Source organism: Anoplophora glabripennis, unplaced genomic scaffold (assembly GCF_000390285.2).
Source record: "Anoplophora glabripennis isolate ALB-LARVAE unplaced genomic scaffold, Agla_2.0 scaffold15, whole genome shotgun sequence".
In the NCBI taxonomy this organism is placed as follows: Eukaryota; Metazoa; Arthropoda; class Insecta; order Coleoptera; family Cerambycidae; genus Anoplophora; species Anoplophora glabripennis.
Window position 1 is genome coordinate 927,750 of NW_019416279.1, and position 11,544 is coordinate 939,293.

An 11,544-nucleotide genomic window follows, 5' to 3' on the forward strand; every position below is an offset into this window, starting at 1 on the left:
TTAACTTTTTTGACTTATTTCTACAAGGCTGAATTTTTTTCTCAAATACTTTAGTTTATAAGAGAACCAAAAAAAAAACAATCCACCTATCATCTAAGGGTGCAAAGCCTTGATGCAAAGCGCAGTCGCTGCGCCGCTTCACTGTAAGCCGCTCTGAATAATAACTCATACCGGGATTAAATTACAATCTACAAAGCTGCTTTTTTGTCTATAGATATCTTACAATAATTATTGTCAAATAAACGTCTTATACCTTCGATACGAGGTGGCTAAAGCTTCGGTAGACGTGGCGAAAGTTTTTGCGCGGAAGTTGCTTAAAATTCCAAATTTATTATTAATTATAATTTTTTGAGCTTACACCATTATTTAAACGTATGATATAGTAACAACGAGCGAGCGTTAGCGAGCGAGATTTTTGCTAGTATAATAGGTATTAACAAAAGTTAAAAAATTTTTTTTTTCAAATAACTGACCTTTTTCTTTTTTAACATTGAATAATTAAATTTATTTCACTTTTACTTATAATTTATAACAATAATACTTTTCGATAATAGCGCGCGAAATGCTTGATTTGCGATTCATCATCACATTCGTCAATTACACTCGTGCGAGAATTATTCTATCGCACTAGTATCGAACAATATTTTACGACACTTATTTATAAAATAAATGATAACAACGCAAATGTTTTTTATTACAACAATATAGTAATTATATAAAAAATAAATATATTTTTCTTATTCCTCATCGCTACTGACATTTGATTCCTCATCGCCTTCCATATCATCACTATCTTCATCCTCATCATCTTTCTGGTCACACACTCCATCATTTTCTTTAAGGTATTGACAACCGTCATTTGCAATTTCTGTATCTGCAAATAGCAATATATTATTAAATATTTATTATATTATGCTAACATAAATTCACCCCCTTTAGGGTCTGAAAGTCATTTTTTAATTGAGTTTTAGACTTCCTTAAAATGCAAATATGTGTACCTGAATCTTTATCGTTCTGTAGATCAAACGTCACATCATCGATTGACTGAGGCAATTGGTCGCCACTAAACCAATTAAAATCATATCTTGCATTCTCATCCACTTTCCAGCCACAGTCGAGTGGGGATAATGTTGTAGGCTCTTTTAAGTGAGCATTACTCCAAATTTGTGCAATATATGCTGTTCGGAGTATGTGTTCTCGGAGCTCTGATTGACAAGGTGGTAAAGCAGATGCATCGAAACTCTTGACCTTTTGACGAAAGATTTTATCGTTAGTAGTTTTGTAAGCTTTCAAAAACATCACTGATCTATTTAGCCAATTAACTGTAAAATAAAAGTTGAACGTGGAACAACCAGTTTTCGAAAATTGCGCATTATTATTGGAAAAAAGCAATTAATGTTGATGGAATTTATGGAAAAGACTGTCAATCCAAAGACCAACATGTCTGTCAAAGGCCAATTCGTTTGACCTTGAACGTGTTGCTGTTGGTATTTGCAATTAATTAATTGCAAATTGCCAACTTAGCGTCACTTCTTTCGCGTTACTTTTTTGATATTATCATTCTACAGACCCTTCCCTGTCTTAAAGTGCACTAAAATATTTACTAATATAATTTTTTCACGTTCAAACTTTAATTCTACTGAAGTATAGACGCAAAACACGTTAAGGGTACTGTGTGAATATTCGGACTTAAATTTAATGAAAACATTTCTCTCAGACTCTTTTATTTTATTGCAACCCTGGAAACTCAATACGCTATTTAATGAGAATGTTTCGGTTTATTAAATACTATCTTCCTCTACATATTTAATAACCCAGATGTTCGGAAATATCCATTTTCCGACGTCTTTTTACCCTTTTTAGGAGAATGCAAACTTCCGCAATATTTAATATTTATTTTAACTGCATTGCGGCCCCTATAATACAGTTTTATTGTCTTATTAAACATTACAATTGCTGAACTGCAGCTTGGCATTCATTTAATGAATGAATCCGTCTATATCCCATGTTTCCGATACTCAATAGAAAACCTCCAGGGTTCGCGATATGAAATTTGTTCGAAATTGGTTGTTTCCCATGCGGGGGAAATACATTTCCTTTATTGTGATATCTGGAATCCCATATCCAACGAATGCAATCGCTTTAAAAAAAATTGCGTTTAGGTGTATGGGAACTGATGGAGTGTATTCTGATGACAAACCACGAAAAACTAATATGTTTAGTTACCAAAGCCCCACAAAAAAAAGTGGCAGGTTCGAAAGACAAAACCGTGGTATCCATGTTTTGGGGTCGCTGAATCGGAATCCGGTGTCCGTTTGACGCGATTAGCTCTGGTTTAAGGTCAGTTCAAGGTCAAATGTAGAAAATAAATTGTCAACAAAGTAAACCTACATATCTATACGTTTTTGGGGTCGTTGAATCCGAATCTGATGTCTGTTTGATCCGATCAGGTCTATTAAATACTTTCTAATAGAAAACGATCAATCGATATACGAAAGACGTTTATAAAAATTTTTTGGTTTTGAACCTCAAAGTGAAAAATTTGATTGGGTTTGAGCAAAAAGAAAGATATTAAAGAAGGAGGAAATTTGGGTCGCAATGAAACTATCACTGATAGTGCTAGTGATACTAGTGATGACGAATATATTCCATATGACAGGAACAATATCACAAGAAAAAGTATGTTCGAGATTTGGGCCTGGCAGAGGATGGAGCAGTTCCTAATATCATGGCTTAAAAAAAGACTAAGCAAGCCGAAAATGTGGAAGCTTTTTACTATCCAGCCACTTGGTTGATTTATCAAAAAGCCTTATTCCATCTCTGTATATCAAATTGGAACTCACGAAACAATGGAAAAAGCTTTAACCAAAGATGGTCAATTCTTTAAGTGTATCGGAGATCAGGTCCCGAATTTAAGTGATGATGCGGGAAGGGATTTCTTTCTGATGGACCTCAGGTCTGTAAAGATGTTAAAGGATCACATGTTGATAGAATAAATGAAAACGAGAAAGCAGAATGTTTTATGTTTTTTGATTTAAGGAACTAATCGAAAATTTTCTAGGAAATTACAAGAGTCCAAACTATAAAAAATAATGTAAGATTTGGTAGTATGCTTTAAAAACTTGGGCTGCTTAGTGAATCTCAAATTACATTTTTTACATTATATAAGTATGTTAGCCGATTACTGTTGGTCGTTAAAACGAGATTTACCACCACAGTCGAGAAAACGTAAAAGAAATCCACTTGGCAGATCTTTTGACAGCAAAACAGTTTGACACCACAATCGTGAGTAGTAGTCTCGATACCATAATAGTGAGATATAGTGATTTCATGTGATTCATCAAGGCAGAAAACCTCATCTTGAAAATCTGTTCTTGAGAATCTCAATCGACACTGACTGACTGTGTAAATTAATACATATGAGGCATTAACGGACACATAGGTGTAAAGCTTACTTAATTAGACTTATTAATACTAGAATTTTGTGATGTCAAAACAATTAACTCGAGAGTCACGGGTTCAGAGTTAAGTTTTCTTTCTTATCTTATTTGTGACTTAAATTTTAATACCCATAAATGCTTAGGTACTTTGATTGAGTTTAGAATTTAAGAGTACACCTGATCTGATCAAATAGACCCCGAATTCGGATTCAGCGACCCCAACGTAGATATATTGGTTGTCTACATTTAACCTTGAACTGACTTTAACCCAGACCTGATCGGGTCAAACGGACACCGAATTCGGATTCAGCAACATCAAAAACGTATGTTTATGTAGATTTATTTTAATGGCAATTGATTCTCTACATTTGACCTTGAACTGACCTTAACCCAGATATTATAGAGTCAAATGGACACCGGATTTGGATGCAGCAACTCCAGAAACATATAGACACGTATGTTTACTTTGTTGGCGATTGATCCTCTATATTTGACCTTGAACTGACCTTAACCCAGACCTGATCGGATCAAACGGACACCGAATTCGCATTCAGCAACATTAAAAACATATGGATATATAGGTTTACTAGCTGACCCGGCAAACGTTGTGTTGCCATCTTGTGGAACTGTGGATGGAACAAAATAATATAAAAATCGCGATTAAAAATCAGGGGTTGATCGTATAAGGGTGAAAATTTAGAACTGTAGGTATTTGTCAATGCTGAATCATGAAAAAATAAAAACAGAAAATTTTGTCCAAAAAATAAAAAAAAAAATTTTTGGGTGGACCACCCTTAACATGTAGGGGTATGAAAAATAGATGTTGGCCGATTCTCAGACCTACTCAATATGCTCACAAAATTTCATGAGAATCGGTCAAGCCGTTTCGGAGGAGTACGGGAACGAACATTGTGACACGAGAATTTTATATATAAGATTTTACTGGCAATTGATTCTCTACATTTGACCTTGAAATGACCTTAACCCAGATCTTATAGAGTCAAATGAACACCGGATTTGGATGTAGCAACTCCATAAACATATAGATACGTATGTTTACTTTGTTGGCAATTGATTCTCTACATTTGACCTTGAACTGACCTTAACCCAGAGCTAATCGGGTCAAACAGACATCGGATTCGGTTTAAGCGACACCAAAAACGTACAAATATATTGGTTTACTTTGGTGGCAATTGATTCTCTACATTTGACCTTGACCTGAACTTGATCTGATCGAGTCAAACGGATACCGGATTCGGATTCAGCGACCCCAAAATGTATAGCTACGTAGGTTTAGTTTGTTAGCAACTGATTTTCTATATTTGACCGTAAACCAGAGTAAATCGTGTTAAAGAGACACCGGATTCGGATTCAGCGACCCCAAAACTATATGGATACCATGGCTTTGTGTTTTGGATCTACCAAGTTTTTTTGTAGGGCTGTGAATCAATGTCACCAGGAATTAGTACCCTTGATTTTGGAAACCAAAATTCAAATACGCAACATTAAATATTTTTATTAAAACATTACATTGTGGTTGAAATTTGCTTGAACTCAGTATAACGATACAGTAACAATAATAGGAAATCTGTAATACTGACAATATTGCCTTTAACTTGGTAACTTTAAATTTGAATCATACGTCACACGTACTGGCTGGGTACTTGTCCCTGGTCGACGTTCGATCGCCTCTCTAACCGGCTTGTAACGCAACTCTACGTTTGAATTAGACACGGGGACCAAATTTGAAGTTGGCTTGCATTTCAATATCAGGGGCATGAAATATGTTACAGAAATACCCCTACTGATATGTCAACTTTCAAATTTTTAAAACCAAACGTCGTTTTTGACCTTCTTATGCGAGATCCTAATAAACTTGCTGTTTATATTCTATTAAACTATCTACACCTATTACATTTAACACAAATCCCCGCCCCACCCTTCATTTACGCCAGTTGTAGTTCAAGGCATTCACAGCAAAATAGATTAGGGAAAAAGCCACCCCCAGGCGCCCGTAATCAAGCAGGTGCTAAATATGCAAGGCGGCACCACTGTTAAATTATTTTCCACGCTCGCTTCACGAAATTAATGCCTCTATTAACTAATAAAACATATAAATATTAATGATAACGAATTGCGTCGATGCCGGGGAATTCAAATGATGTGATTTCTGCGTTGTAATCTGTACGAAGACGATTTATTCCAGCATGACAAGAATGAAATTAATCGTTGTGCCCACGAATTATGTTGGTGGCATTACTTGCAGCAGGTCCTGTTCACTGTTGATTGGTTGAGCATATACCAGCCTCTTCATATATAGGACATAGAAGGCGTTGAAGAATAACCATCACTAACGTCCCTAGATTGACCAGCAACTGATACTCATAAGTTAAATTATTATATTTTAAATACCTACTCTATAATTTTTAGTCCAATTAAATAAGCCTTTAAATCGAAATTTTGGTCAACTTGCCTGAATTTTTGATATGAGTTTGAGGTATATTATAACAATAAGTGACAGTAATTTTTTATTCAACCCCCGGCCAAGGGTGAAAAAAGATAAAACAAAGGAGTTTTTCAAGATAACTCAAAAGGGGCAAGGGCTAGAAGAAAAAGTTTCTTATAAAAGTTGTAAAACATACAATTCTACATGGCATCTTGATTTTTTCATGTACTATTAAAATTAACAGAGTTGGGGAGGCTAGAAGTTAAGGGAAGATTTCAGAAATTTAAAAAAATCATAACAAGCAGAAAAACGAATGAATTTTGTAATTTTTTATTTTCAATCTACGTTAAAAAATGTAAAGAGACGCGTATTTTGTTATCGGCGGAAAAACATATTTACGGGGTGAAATACATCCTCAAAGTTCGCCCCTAAACAGTTTTTTCGAAATTTCTAGGGTTCTAATCAATATTTTGAAATGAAACAAAATGGAAATTACTTATGATTAAAAACAAATATTTCGCAATTGATTCCGTGTTTAGGGGTTGCTACCCTTATTTTTTATTTCAGAATATCTATATTTTTTATTTATAAAAAAATCATATTGACTCAGAAAAAATTAAAAATATGATTTATGTAAACAAATTGGCAAAATTAAGTTGACCTGTTTCGAGGTTTTCGTTAAAATCTCTGTTTAGGGGGTGAACAACACATTTGAAACTGTTATAACTTTCTTATAAAAAATTCAACTTCAACGTCACAATATTATCCACTCTGTATGAATTTTTGCAAATTTGATATAAATTGGTTGAATTCCATTGCTTTTAAATTATCCATGCCAAATTTCATTAATGAATAATACAAAATGTCGGAGATATTCTATTTTCAAAAATCACTTACATCCTTAATTTTTTTTCAAAAATTTCCAATTAACTACTTGAAAACTGTCACATTTTGGCCCATAGTACAGTTTATGAAAATAGTCTAGAATTTGCCGTAGAATGAAAAAATGCATAAATATACATAGTTTAATTTGAAATAACAGAGCTGATGCTGACTTCCGGTATAACCGGAAGTGCGAGAAAGTTGACACTATTTTCATTGTTAAACCCATGCATACAAATTTTCAAATTTCAATTCCGACTACTTTTTGAGATAATCCTACTGGGCCAACTTCGTGATATTAGATATTCGTCCAGCATCAAGTTGGCAAGCATTGTGGTGTTCGAAATATCTCAAAAGTGGACACAGCACAAAATTTATAATATACGATTTATAATATACACAAATTAGCATATAATAAGCATGCAATTACTGAATCTTTAAATTATAACATTTCAACTTACGAGTCTCCTAACGGACCTCTGTTTGCCACAAAATGGCTGTTGAACATATGTATATCAATTTGTGCTGCTTGTTTAAAAAAAGTCAAAATTTAGTTGAAGTTGAAATGAAGTGGTTTGATCAAAATATTGAATTGTTATGTGGAAATAAATTAATTACATAAATATTTTGAAATTTCAATCTTACAATTCCAGGTAGACATTTTGCCCCGACACGTTATTAATTGCGGTACTTTATAAGTATGTTTAACCTTTTCAAATATATTTTTTTTAATCCATTTCCTAAAATGATAATTTTACAGATATATCCCTGTAGATCAAGTCTGTGGCTATTTTTTTTTAAGAAGGTTTGGAGGTTGATTCGATGAAATTTTATTTTTGAAAAAACTTGTGTTTCGTAATTAAAATTCTCAACAAAAAACATGTATTCGTGAAGCAACGAAAATTATTATGTGTGTCTATATGTGTGTGTATGGCCCAAAGTTTCCACGAATATTGCTTACATATCAAAGCAACCGTTGTACATAGCCTACTATTAATAAAGCTTTGTGAATTTTGTTCAAAGCTCGTCCCTTGCCATTCTGCTGATTATTATTTTCATCTGCAAATGAGTTCTCTATTTGATTTGGGGCTTTGTTAAAGTTGGATGCATGGAGTCTATTAATTGGAATGGAGATATAGTTTCTAAATTTAACCCGCATTGTCGATAAATGTTGTATATTACATAAACCGCCTAAATATATAAATACATACGACTTACTTTTTTAAATATTGATCAGAACGAAAATTAAAAAAAAAAGATGAATATTCCTTTTTTCGCTGGTCTTGTAGTCATGAAGTCGATAAAAACAGTGAGCATCACTTTTAGTACAGTCATTGAAGCTGAACATAAGCTGTAGCCTCCGAATTCTTTGAAACTGCATGGATTTGCGTGAAAATTTAGAATAAGACTCATCTTAGGCACGAGTTCAAAAGTGACATAAGCGCGATTGACGCTTTTACTTTTTAGGGGTAAAAACTACCCCTAAGTGAAAAAATTTGAAAAAATTAAGTTTTAAGCATTTTATTGATAAAAATCTTGTTCAAGCACAAAGATTAAATAATGTTCCATGTTCTCGAACATGTTTTATGATATGTTTGATCTTTTCGACCCTTTATTTTTTAAAGATTTGGAATGATTAAGGGCCGGTTTTTCAATCGTTGGCTAACTCCTAACTTAAGATTAATTGTCACTTTATTTTCTTATGTTTTAGTGAAGAAGCAATAATTTCCTGTTAACATACAAGTTTTTAACAAATAATGAATTTATAAACTGATGTTTAATTTTTTTTTCTTTACTAAACTATGAAATCTCCATTACAAAAAGTAACAATTAGTTAACCAGAGATTACCTAACCGACCCTAAATTGTGCAATTATTTCAAATAAATTTACCTTATAGCTAATAAAAGAATTTTTCCCTTTCAACTTAACCCTTATAAATCACCCCTGTGCTAAAAAATTATAAAAAATTACGTTTTAAATCTTGGAATGCTATAATTGTGCAATAATTTAAAATAAAAATTCCCATGTATTGTTTATGAAAAAATATTTTACTTTTGCCATTTTCAACTGTTATAAACTACCATTTTACGAATATTAATGTAAAATATTTTTATTATAGTCGATTTTGAAATACCTATAATCAATCATAAAAAAATTGCTACGCTGCATATAAATAATCACACTAAATTTTGTTACTTATTTTATTTGTATAATATAATATATAATATATAAAAATGAGCAAGCCTATTTTGCTCCGAAAAAATGTCATTGGTTTTTTTACCATNGATTTATTCAAATATCTATCATAGTTTTATAGAAAAATGATTTTGATGTTAAGGGTTGCAACCCCATTTTTTAAAAAATGAGCAAAGATAGAGCTCTGATAATTGATCAAAAGTTATTTCTATCAACAAGCAACACACTGAAGACACCATTGTTAAAAAACACGCCAGTGCAGATTTCACATGGAAACTCGGTGAGACCCTTTACCTTATAGCTAATAAAATAATTTTTCCCTTTCAACTCAACCCTTATAAATCACCCCTGTGCTAAAAAATTATAAAAAATTACGTTTTAAATCTTGGAATGCTATAATTGTGCAATAATTTAAAATAAAAATTCCCATGTATTGTTTATGAAAAAATATTTTACTTTTGCCATTTTCAACTGTTATAAACTACCATTTTACGAATATTAATGTAAAATATTTTTATTATAGTCGATTTTGAAATACCTATAATCAATCATAAAAAAATTGCTACGCTGCATATAAATAATCACACTAAATTTTGTTACTTATTTTATTTGTATAATATAATATATAATATATNATCTTTTCGACCCTTTATTTAACCCTTAAAATTTTTTAAAGATTTGGAATGATTAAGGGCCGGTTTTTCAATCGTTGGCTAACTCCTAACTTAACAAGTTTTTAACAAATAATGAATTTATAAACTGATGTTTAATTTTTTTTCTTTACTAAACTATGAAATCTCCATTACAAAAAGTAACAATTAGTTAACCAGAGATTGAAAAACCGACCCTAAATCGTGCAATTATTTCAAATAAAGGGTCTCACCGGGTTTCCACGTGAAATCTGCACTGGCGTGTTTTTTAACAATGGCGTCTTCAGTGTGTTGCTTGTTGATAGATATAACTTTTGGCCAATTATCAGAGCTCTATCTTTGCTCATTTTAAAAAAAATGGGGTTGCAACCCTTAACTGCAAAATCATTTTTCTATAAAACTATGATAGATATTTGAATAAATCCATCAGCATATGAAAGCTACTGATAAGAATTATATTGCATATTTTTTTCATAGTTTTTCAACTATATAAACAGTGAGAAAAAAAATTGAAAAAATGAGGGGTGGTTTTTTGTGGCTATTTCTTGAGATCCACTAACCAAAAAAATCACGTATAATCAGTGAATCTTAAGCTACAATGCATAGCAGTTACATAAATCTGCGATGGGTGGATCAAATTTAAAATAATCATTTTATGTTGCTAGGTACAGTATTGTGAACTAATACTTGTTAGATCTTTGTAAAGTTGCAATATTTGTGTAAGTTTTAACTGACGTATTATACTTACAGATATTATATAAAAAGATATCGGCATCCGATTTTGTCATAATTAGTCTGAAAATTAAATCTTTATAGTATGCCTGTAGACTCACAATGGTACGAATATTGTATCCCAATGTCACCTTGGAACAAATGGAACAAAATCAATTGCGCGTGCGCAAGCTAACAGCTGATCCAGTCATGCAGAGGTTAAGTTCTACATTGTTCAGGGGTGAATGATTCGTTTCTATATTTTAAAAATAATTATAAATAAATATTAAATATGCGACCGAAGATTTTATTGTATGTTGAAAATTAAAAAAATCATTATTGTGAAGACTGGTTAAAATATTCGACATTACATATATGTACTCTTCACATCAATTGAAGCTATAATAAGGCTAGAGAGTATAATATTCGGTTGGATATAATTTTGCATAGGTATTTTTTATTTTGTTAATGTAAAATGGAAGACAATAGCGGTATACAAAATAAATGTATTAACTGTAATCGAAATAAAAAAAAATTGTTGGATTCCATTTTACAATAATATAAAGGATTTAACAAAATAAAAAATATGCAAAATTATATCCAACCAAATATACTCTCTAGCCTTATTATAGCTTCAATTGATGTCAAAAGTACATATATGTAATGTCGAATATTTTAACCAGTCTTCACAATAATGATTTTTTTAATTTTCAACATACAATAAAATCTTCGTTCACATATTTAAATTTATTTATAATAATTTTTTAAATATAGAAACGAATCATTCACCCATGAACAATGTAGAACTTGTAGAACAGACTGGATCAGCTGTTAGCTTGCGCACGCCCAATTGATTTTGTTCCATTTGTTCCAATTGTGAGTCTACAGGCATACTATAAAGATTTAATTTTCAGACTAATTATGACAAAATCGAATACCGATATCTTTTTATATAACATCTGTAAGTGTAATACGTAAGTTAAAACTTACACAAATATTGCAACTTCACAAATATTTCACACATCACTGTCCTAACAAGTACGAGAATACTGTACCTAGCAACATAAAATGATTATTTTGAATATGATCCACCCATCGCAGATCTATGTAACTGCTATGCATTGTAGCTTAAGACTCACTGATTATACGTGATTTTTTTGGTTAGTGTATCTCGAGAAATAGCCACAAAAAAACACCCTTCATTTTTTCAATTTTTTT

The 11,544-nt window shown here is 31.9% G+C and overlaps 2 protein-coding genes across 2 annotated transcripts in view; one reads left to right on the forward strand and one right to left on the reverse strand.

Annotated features, from left to right (window-relative positions):
• The window catches only part of LOC108905080 (neuropeptide CCHamide-2 receptor-like), a 92,054-nt gene that overhangs the window by 24,573 nt on the left and 55,937 nt on the right, over positions 1–11,544 (forward strand). The window lies entirely within an intron of this gene.
• On the reverse strand, positions 669–1,301 carry LOC111693185. Its single transcript, XM_023457393.1, has 2 exons — positions 999–1,301; positions 669–874 (listed from the first exon to the last, which is right to left on the reverse strand). The coding sequence occupies exons 1-2, from the start codon at positions 1,297–1,299 to the stop codon at positions 738–740; spliced, it is 438 nt and encodes a 145-aa protein (XP_023313161.1). The 5' UTR covers positions 1,300–1,301; the 3' UTR covers positions 669–737.